A 10520-nucleotide genomic window follows, 5' to 3' on the forward strand; every position below is an offset into this window, starting at 1 on the left:
CTGAGCCCTGCATCAGGCTCTCTGCTCAGCGGGGAGCCTGCTTCCTCCTCTCTCTCTGCCTGCCTCTCTGCCTACTTGTGATCTCTCTCTCTCTCTCAGATAAATAAATAAAATCTTAAAAAAAATAAAGTGGAGGACATTTCATCTATCCTCTCAGAGCTCTTAGAAAATCCCTGAAGGAGGTGAGAAGGGAAGAAATACTATTTTAAGCCCATGTGATCCAGAGTCCACAGCTCTGTTCCAATCCCAAATCTCACCTTAATGGAGGGGTTCCCCGTGTACAGCCCAATATCGGTCCAGAGTAGACAGGCTTTTGCCTGCCAGATTTTCCAGACTCTTAACATGTTGGGGTCTGGGATAAAGGGCTGGCCCAGAACCTTGGTGGCCTGCCGAAGATGGACTTTTCTCCAGATCAGAGTACTTAGACAGTAACTAGGAACTATTTGATGTTCATCTCAGGCTGGGGCTGAGGTTCAGAAATGCATATGGTGTGTGTGTGTGTGTGTGTGTGTGTGTAATGCCTACCTTTCTCCTCTCCCAACTTTGTTTCCTGGAACAGATAGCTTAGTGAAAAGCAAAGGAGAAATCTTTTGCTACAGTGGTGGAGGAGAGACAGAGGAAAAGGACGTGGGCCACAAGATGTTCATGTTCTGGACCACTGGAACGGTCTCAGGCCTCTCCACAAGGGAAATGGGGGAACCAGAGCAAAAAATTCAATCTCTCAAACTGTACTCTCTCCTAAGCCTCCAACCTACAGTTTCACTCTAGGACAAGTGGGTAGGTTTGGACTCCGAGAGGCCAGTGCCTTGGTGCTGACTTTCCACTTGATTGCAGGGTGAAAACTCAGTCTTCATTTCTAGTGGGGTCTATACACTGGGAGCTCTAACAGTAGCCAGCATTTAACCTGATAATTATTATCTACAGCCATCTCCCCACCCCCCCACCCCACCCTCTGCCTTGGAAAAAAAAAAAAAAACACATGGAGATGGGGGTGGGGAGGTTGTAAGGGACTCCTATCACTTCCTGGAATTTGTAGGTGGGTTTTTCAATACATTCCCCATTCCTGAGTCCCATCCAAGATCTCAGGGGCTAGAATAACGAAGGCAGAGTCTCTCAGGACCCAAGAAACTGCTGCAAACTCCAAAGACGTTGGTTGTGAGTCTCCATTTGAGAATCCCCCCTCTGTTACTCCACTTCCAGCCCGTGTATAAGCAGGGAGGCTAGAGGGCTTCTCAGGGCCTTCCAGGATGAGGGTAGAGGAGGTGATCTCTCCCGCCAATCTGGTACCATTTAATGGGCCACTGTGGAGTTTACACCCTAGAACTGACCATCCCCACTTAATCAGCCAGGGTGACCCACGGAGCCAGGTCTCAGGGCAGCACTCGCCTCAAGGACCTCATATGTGGGTTCCACCATAGATCCTTGCAGAATCATCAGTGGCCAGCCCAGTGGCCTATTTGTGGCTCTCTCTGCGGTTTTACTCCCCCACTAAGGCCCTCAACCTCCAGGAATGCTCCCTTCTCTGCTCCTGCCTAGTGCCCGCTCTTGTGGCCGAAGGGAACGTTGAAGCGGACTTAGAGAGCTGGTCCAGCCCTTCTCTCCTTACCCAGGCAGATGAGAAAACAGGCTCGCAGAGTGGAAATGACTGTCCAAGAAAACCTTGCTTAAGAATTGGGCTCTGCACTGTTGCCCTCTAGGCCCCAAATTCCTAGAGGTTTGGGCCAGGTCTGCGCTGGGCTTTTCCCGCTTGAGAGCCCGGTGCGGGGTGGGGATGACTGAAGTCTCTCCCCAGCAAAGCCTGGGTGGGAAGAGGGGCCTGGGGACGTTAGCGCCAGCGGGCCTTCCAAACTGGGACAGGACACCCATGGCAGGCAGGGAACAGGCTGTTTGGCCCACAGCGGCTGGACCAAAGGACTGGAGGTTCTTGGTGTCTGTTCAGCGACCCTGAGTTTTGCCCCCTCTCCTCCCCCCCCCTCTTCCCTCCCCTCCAGACCCCACTCACGGTTCTGGGGCTTGGCTTGGCGCTTCCTCTGATTTCCAGGCGCCAGCAGGGCGGGCAGCAGAGGCCCTGCGGTTGGGGCTAGCGGCTTCTCTTAGGAGACCATCTTTTCATTGCTCCTCAGATCCAGTGTTCCATACTGGAGGCCCTGATCAGCTCCTTTTGTAGCTCTCTCCTCAGTCCCTGCTTCTGAAGCATCTGGATTTGTCCCGAGTGGGCCCTGATCCCAGGGTTGTTGCCGGGGGGTCCCTTGGTGGGGAGGGACGGTGACGGTGACGGTAATAGTGGCCTCCTGCAGATCCCTGTCTCCAATCTCTGGTTCTTGTAGCTCCTGTATCCAGCCATCATTTTTTCCCAAAAGACTTTTCTCTAAGGTCGGGGGAGGCCCCGCCTGACTTCATTTCTGAGAGAAGGGCCTGGGCCCCCTCTCACTCCCAGCTGCTGGTAGGGCTCCGCTGCCACAACCAGCTCCAGGCCGCCCTGCCGATCGCCCTTGCCAGGGGCTGGCTCCGAGCCGACCCCTTCTAGACTTGGAGAAGAACAATGGAAAATCGAGAGGACCGGAAAGGAGAAAATGAGAGCGGGCCTTGGTGGGGAAGGGGACAGAGAGCAGTAAATCAGAGATAAGGGAGAAATAAATAATAAAAAAAACCACAACAAAGAAATAAATGAGAGGGAAAGACAGAAAAGGAGAGAGGGAAAAAAAAGGAAAACGAAAGGAAGAAAAAGCAAACGAAGAAAAAATAATGTAAGGGACAGATAGGGTGAAGGGAATGGTGTAAGGGACAGACAGAGCGAAGGCGACCAAAGGATAAATAAAAAGTCACACGGGGATGGGGGTGGGCGAGGAGGTAGGCACTACAAACAGAAAGAACGCAAGAAAGAAAGTGCAAAAAGAAAGCTCATTAAAACTGAAGGAAAGAAAGTCATAAAGGAAACTATGAATGCAAAAAGGAAAGATAAAAGAAAAGAAAGATATCAGAGAATTAAGACCGGACGAAAGAAAATTCAGAGGGGAAGAAAGAATGTTAGAAATGATGAAAGAAAAGGGCACCCCCTTCCTCCCCGCAATTAGGCCCTTTCGTAAAGGAAGCGACTCCAAGCAGTTTAGCGGCAGCGGAGCCCCGAACGTTCCAGAAAAGGAATTGTCGCCGCCACAGATAAATTCGCATTATTCTTCACGGCCGTCCTGAGGCCTGCGGTTGTCGAGATCGTATACACTGTTCCAGGTGGGAGAACGAAGCCACCAGGCTCTCACCTCGCTTTGCAAAAAAATACATAATTTCACAAATGCCCAAGTGGGGCGACGGGGCGCCTCTCGCCCCCTCCCCCTTGGCCGGCGGCCTGAGCCGGGGCGGAGGCGGGAGTTGACACGAAGGTTCCAAGTCCCCGTGGCCGGAACCCCTGGGGGCGCGGCGGCTGCGCTCAAAGGCCCGGCTATAAAGGACATAGGCGGTCTGTGGGGCCGCGCTGAATGGGCTCCCGGAGGTAAACAGACTCTTAACTTTCAACTTGGCCTTGACCTTCCTGGAGGTGTCTGGGCGGTATGTAAAGGAGCAGCTGAGGCTTTCAGGGCGTTTGGCTGGGTCCCTAAAGGGAGCTGGGGGTGGGGAGCGGCTCCGGGGTCCCGGAGGGTCGGCGGCGTGGAGGCTCCCAGCAGGACACAAAGGAGCCTGTGGGGCTGTGGGAAGGGTTGGCTCACCCCCCCTCCCCACATTCCCTTCCGCTCCCCCACCTCAGGCTGGGAGGTCAGGAGATCTGGGTTGTCCTGAGACCTCAGCAGAGCTCAGGTGGAGCTCCAGGGAGGATTTGGAAGCTCTGAGTCTCTTTTCTCTTTGTGGGCACCTCAGATGTACTCAGGGCTGAGAGAGGCAAGTGAGAAGTGACAGGTACGCTTTAGGGCAATTGTCCTTTTCAACTGAGAACAGGTGGCTGTAGTTGATTAGACGCAGGTACACACAGAGAAGCACAGATAGAACTCATTTTTATTCAGTTTATAAAATGCTCTCAAGTGCAAGCTTCCACTTAATCTTCACAGCATTCCTGTGAATCATTGTCCCCAGGAGGAAACAGATAATTTTTACTGATAAGGACAATTAGTCCTACCTTAGCTGACTCCAGTTAAGGTCTATGATAGGTCGCAGACAGATGCACATACATATGCTGTACAGATTATGAGAACACATGTTCATATGCTAATAAACATGACATCCAGAACTATTCCCTGGGATCTAGTAGATACTAAATAAATTGTAGACTATAATGAAAACAGAAACAAAAATCCTGTGGTACTTATTTGTACTGAAATATATCTGTTTACATAGGGGTCCACAGCACAGCTGGGGAGCTTAGGGAGGACTGGGTGTGAGTTCATCCTCTCTGCATTCCACAGTAATGCAGAGCCCGGGGCATTTGGCTGCTTATTTCCACGGCCACGGATGTGAACTAGAGCACTTCATATCCCCAAATCACAGTGACAGGCAGTGTTGCTAGGAATCTTTACATTCTTGTGTTTAATTATTTTTCCTTCTAAAAAAATAGAGATAAAACAGAAGGACAGTAAAGTCTAGAAATATCAAGCATACAACTTGAATTTTCGCAAGGGAACACCTAGGTATCTAGCAAGTAGACTGAGCTCCGGAACATTTCCAGCACCCCCGAAGGCTTCCTTATGTCACCTCCCAGTCAGGAACCTCCCTCCCCAGGGTAATCTCTTCTGATCTCTATCACCATAGATAATTTTGCCTGTTCTTAAAAAAAAAAAAAAAGATTTTATTTATTTATTTGACAGACAGAGATTGGCACAAGTAGGCGTGTGGGGGTGGGGAGCAGGCTCCCTGCTGAGCAGAGAGCCAGATGTGGGGCTCAATCCCAGGACTCTGGGATCATGACCTGAGCTGAAGGCAAAGGCTTTAACTCACTGAGCCACCCAGATGCCCCAGTTTTGCCTGCTCTTGAACTGAACAGAAATAGAATCATACAAAAGTTGCTGTCTTGTGTCTGGCTACTTTCATTCACATATCTGTGTGACTCATTCATGTTGTGTGTAATGGTAGTTTTTTTTATTGCTACATAGTACTCCCTTCTTTAATTAGTGCACGATTTACTTACCTATTCTACTACTGATGGACCTTTGGCTTGTTTTTATTTTTAAGCTCCAGTGAACTGGGCAGCTTTGGACTTTCTAGTACGTGCCTTTTGGTGGACATAAGCATTCATTTCTGCTAGGTATATGTCCAGGAATGGAATTGCTGGGTCATAAGCTAGGATTAGAATTATTTATTTCTGGGTGCCTGGGTGGCTCAGTGGGTTAAAGACTCTGCCTTCGGCTCATCCTGGGGTCCTGGGATGGAACCCCACATAGGGCTCTCTGCTCAGCAGGGAGCCTTCTCCTCCCCCACCTCTGCCTGCTTCTCTGTCTACTTGTGATAGAGCTCTGTCTGTCAAATAAATAAATAAAATCTTTTTAAAAAATAATTATTTATTTCTAAATTTAGGGATCTATATGCCTGTCCTGTCATCTACCAAGTTAAAACCAGTGAAAAGGGGCTCGTGGCTGGCTCATTTGGTGAAGCATGCAACTCTTGATCTTGGGGTTATAAGTTCAAGACCCACATTGGGTGTAGGGTATACTTAAAAAAAATCCCAACAATTAAGTGAAGAAGCCTTAGTCTGTAGGTACAGATCCTGGTAGTTCTGCTTTTCTTTCTTTCTTTTTTCTTTTTTTTAAAGATTTTGTTTATTTGACAGAGAGATCACAAGTAGGCAGAGAGGCAGGCAGAGAGAGAGGGGGAAGCAGGCTCTCTCCTGAGCACAGAGCCTGATGTGGGGCTTGATCCCAGGACCCCGAGATCATGACCCAAGCTGAAGGCAGAGGCTTAACCCACTGAGCCACCCAGACTCCCTGATCTGCTTTTCCTTGTTACACAAGCAAGAGGCTATGACAAGAAACTAGAAAGCATCAAAGATATATCTTCTCCTTTTTCTCTCATATTGTTTTCAAATACCATTAAATCTATCAAGGGTTTTGTGCTTGATGTCTTCTGTTACTACCGATGTTTGTTGAGGGTGAGTTTTAATCTCAGTACAGCCACATAGCTTGGGGAAATTCCAGTTTGCATGGGCCCTTTCCCGAAAGATGGCTCAGGTTCAGGTTCATGTTGGTAGGGTTGAGCGTGGCTGAGCCCACCTAGAGTCAGAATGGTTTGTTCTGTATAAATGCTGTGATGTTGGTGTGGAGTGGAAAAGTTTCTGTCCTCTCCAGAAAAACTGGAGAAAACGTAGAGTCAGAAGGATTTGATTTGGGAGGGACAGCAAAGCAAACAAAATCTCTGAAGGTCTGTGAAAGAAATGGGTTTGAGTCTTCTGAATTTCACTGAACAAAGGGGCCCTACAGAGGGACCTTCAGCAATTCTCGCAGAGGTGGGGCTCTCTCTCTCTCCCTCCCTTTTTCCTTTTAAGGAAATGTAAAGCCTGGATGAAGCAGATAGGGGTCCTGGGCTTTCTGAACACTCAGTTTGGGTAGGAATGTGCCAGGGTCAGTTGCCAGGTCAGTATAAGAAGAGAGCTGCAGGGCAGAGAGGCGGGACATCTCCTTCTTTCTTGGGGTCCAAAACTCCTGCAACTAATGTATGGTCAATTAGGCCTGGCTTCCCAGAAATTCTTTAAAACCCAGAAAAGGGGGGAGAAGAGGTCCTCTTTTCTGGCAGGTACTTAAGGATTTTGGAAGATCCTCTCCCATTCCTTCCTTCAACTTTTCTCTTTTTCTCTTTGTGCTGATGTCCCTGGGTCTCCGTCTCTCTCTCGATATTGAGGTCATGTGTGTCGCCTCTCTCCGTATCTCTTTCCACATCATTAAATTAAAATCCAGACCCTCTTTCACAGGCTACGTCTAGAAACTCCATGTCCGTTTCAGATCTGAACGTTGCACGTCCCAGGCCCCAGATCCTCCCCTCACCTTCTGGAGATCTTGTCCCTCCCCACCCTCCTTCTGCCCCACCCGGATCTGGGAGCCGCCTGGGCGGTAGCTGGGATCCTTGGGGAAGGGGCTTCCTAGGCACTTCCTATGCGCATCCGGAACTGGAGGGACACCCGGAGAGAGCTGGGATGCTTTTGTACCCAGGATCCCAAGCCAGGGGCTCGCAGAAATACCTTATAGTCTCCATTTCCCAGTCTCTTCTAGTTCACGCACGTTCCCAGGTTCCCCTTTCAGGCGCAGAGCGGCCTCCGGCCCCACCCCCGGCTCCCCCCACCCCACCCCCAGCCCAGGAGACGACGCGCACTTTATAGGGAGAGCTTTTTATTCTCTCGTTAAACCTGCCAAAGCACGGGAGACAGGGAGGGAGAGGAGGCGGGCGGAGGTGGGGTTGGCTCCCTGTCATCTCTCCCTCCTCCTCCTCCCAGTTCTCCCCGCCCCCTCCCGCCTCGGAGCTCGGTTTCCCCAAACTGGGAAGAGGCTTTCCTTGCTGTTCCCGTTTTCCAATGCAATAAAAGAGAGGGAGAGGGAGAGGGAGAGGGGAAGAGGGAGAGAGGGGAAGAGAGAGGGAGGGAGGGAGGAAGGGAAGGAGGGAGGGGGGAGGGAGGGAAGGAGGAAGAGAAGGAGGGAGGAAGGGAGGAGAGAGGGAGGGAGAGAGGAAGGAGCGGGCGAGAGAAAGACAGAAGCAGGGTAAAGTATTTTCGCAATTTCTGCCATGAAGATTTTATGAGCTTCTCTCCCCGGGGCCGCAGCCAATCAGCGCGCGTGCCCTGGCACCTGCGTGTCCTGCGTCAGGACGGACGGGCTGGAGCGAAGGCAGGCGCCCTGCGAGCTGGGAGCGATTTAAAAACGCCTTGGATTCCTGGGGGCCCGGGTGGGGAGAGCGAGCTGGGTGCCCCCCGGATCCCCCACCCCCGGCACCCCATGAGCCGACCCTCGGCCCCATGGAGCCCGGCGATTATGCCACCCTGGACGGGGCCAAGGCCATGGAAGGCTTGCCCGGAGCCGGAGGGAGCCGGAATCTAGCCGCCCGCTCCCCCCTCCCTAGCCACCCCGCCGCCGCCGGGGCGCCTCCACTGCTGCCCGCCGCCGTCAGCTATGCTCCCCTAGACCTGCCGGGCTCTGCGGAACCGCCAAAGCAGTGCCACCCGTGCCCCGGGGTGCCCCAGGGGACGGCCCCCGCTGCGGTGCCCTATGGCTACTTTGGAGGCGGGTACTATTCCTGCCGGGTGTCCCGGAGCTCGCTGAAGCCCTGTGCCCAGGCGGCCACCCTCGCTGCCTACCCCGCCGAGACCGCCGCGCCCGGGGAGGAGTACCCCAGCCGGCCCACCGAGTTTGCCTTCTATCCGGGGTACCCAGGACCCTACCAGCCAATGGCCAGTTACCTGGATGTGTCGGTGGTGCAGACTCTGGGCGCCCCGGGGGAGCCCCGCCACGACTCCCTGCTGCCTGTGGACAGTTACCAGCCCTGGGCCCTCACCGGGGGCTGGAATGGCCAGATGTGTTGCCAGGGGGAACAGAACCCACCGGGTCCCTTCTGGAAGGCGGCATTTGCAGGTAACTTGCCCCGCTATTTTGGGTCCCGTTGGTGCTGTCAGGGAGGTTGTAGGCCGCGCTGTCATGGAAGTGAAGGGAGCCGGGGCTGTGGGCTTTGCCAACCTAGGAGGCCTTGGGACCAGCTTTTCATTAGGTCCGAGTGTTTGGTTCTTTTTGCTGCTGCGGGGCTCAAGCTGTTTCCACCTCTCAGATCCCAGGTTTAATTCCACCAAAATTACTCAATTCAGTGAGTAGGGGAGGTGGGATGGGTAGGAACATAGATATCAGATATTCTATAAAGAATTCAAGCCCTCATTTTGTCTCAGATGAATTTTTCAGTTTCCAAAGCAAATTTTAGATTTCCTGAAGTCATAACTTAGGGGTGCGTATATGTGTGCATGTCGTTGTGTGTATGTGTGGTGTGTGTGTGTGTGCGCGCACGCGTAAATGCATGCCCTTCTCTACTTAATTTGCCTGCAGGATCTATAAGAGTGGCCAAGAGGCTGAAAATGCATGTGAGGGTGGGTGTGTGTGACTGTGGGCAAAGGTCTGGCCATGCGTGATGGGTGTGTTTGCAGACCTGCAGTCACTCGCGAGGACAGTGATAGGTGACGGTGGCCTGCAGAAGCCTGAGCGGTCATCAGAAACCAGCCGGAAGTCCAGGTGTCCCCTGGTGCTCTGGGGGAGAGTGTATGCATGTCCAGAAGTTGATCTGGGTGCTCCTGTAGATTACTCAGCTTGTAGGGCCGGGGGTCTTCGCCTGGGCTTGTGGGCAGAGGTCTGAACGAGGTTTTCTCTCCCTCCTTCTCCTGGGCGCAGAGTCAGGAGTGCAGCACCCTCCAGATGGCTGCGCCTTCCGACGTGGCCGAAAGAAGCGCATTCCTTACAGCAAGGGCCAGTTGCGGGAGCTGGAGCGGGAATATTCAGCGAACAAGTTCATCACCAAGGACAAGAGGCGCAAGATCTCGGCAGCCACCAGCCTCTCAGAGCGCCAGATCACCATCTGGTTTCAGAACCGCCGGGTTAAGGAGAAGAAAGTCCTGGCCAAGGTCAAGACCACCACTAATCCGTGAGGGAGATCCCTGGCTGGGGAGGTGGGGGAGAAGTGGGAGTATCCTGGGGAGACCCAGAGCCCAAGGGTGCCAGGCTAGAGCACAGGACTCTGTTGAGGGGCTCCCAGGCCACAGCTCCTGGGCTGTTCCTCAGGGATGGCCTGGGTGCCCCTGTGTGTTCTAGGGTGCCCGTGAGGCCCAGAGTTATAGTTCAGTCCACCAGAGTAACACACCACCCACAGGGCCAGTGGCAGTCATAATCATTCATCCTGGTGGTGGCAGTAACCACCCACCATAACCAGTATGAGTTACTATGATAATTAGTTTCGTATTTTCTAATTAGAGCTCTGAAGAGCACTTTAGAAACTGCTTGCATGAATTGAGTTGATTATGAATAAACTTGGAGGGAGACCCAAGGCAGGGAAGCTTCCTCTGGATCCACTTCCGTTTCCAAATCCCTTCCCCCATCCCAGTAACTGCAGCAGAGAGGAGAAAAGGCAGATTCATCCCTGTGACTACTGTTTCTTATTTAGCATTTTTCTAAGATGACCCTTGGGCAGGATGGACAACCCTGGAGGGCACCTCTCCCTTCCTCCCTCCCTCCCTCGCTGCCCACTCCCAAGGTTGTACCCAGCCGTCTCAAAAAGTCCCACTGTGAACTCTTAGATTTTGTCCTTGGGTGAAAACGAAGCCAGAGAGCTGCTCTCCTGAGTCCAAGTCCTCCTTCCTCCAGAAAAACTGAGTTTGAGAAAGTGCCTGGATAATTCTCCATCTCTCATTTCCTTCCCTAAACTTTCCAAGTCTTCCCTTAACCTTCCCAGTGGTTTTGTCTGGGTTATGGTTCATTGGGCATTTGGGAGCTGCACGAGATAGGTATTTGTGGCGTTGTAGACGTGCCCCTTCCAGGCACAAATAGTAACAGAACTAGAGAGTAGAATGTGACCCTACTGGCAGGCAC

The 10520-nt window shown here is 52.3% G+C and overlaps 1 protein-coding gene across 1 annotated transcript; it reads left to right on the forward strand.

Annotated features, from left to right (window-relative positions):
* The first annotated feature begins 7918 nt into the window (after positions 1-7918).
* HOXB13 (homeobox B13) lies at positions 7919-9606 on the forward strand. The gene is made up of 2 exons (XM_044250541.1): positions 7919-8531; positions 9330-9606. Exons 1-2 carry the CDS (start codon positions 7919-7921, stop codon positions 9581-9583), a joined length of 867 nt encoding a protein of 288 aa, XP_044106476.1. The 3' UTR covers positions 9584-9606.
* The last annotated feature ends 914 nt before the right edge of the window (positions 9607-10520 follow it).

The sequence above is a fragment of the Neovison vison genome, chromosome 5 (genome assembly GCF_020171115.1).
Source record: "Neovison vison isolate M4711 chromosome 5, ASM_NN_V1, whole genome shotgun sequence".
Lineage (NCBI taxonomy): Eukaryota > Metazoa > Chordata > Mammalia > Carnivora > Mustelidae > Neogale > Neogale vison.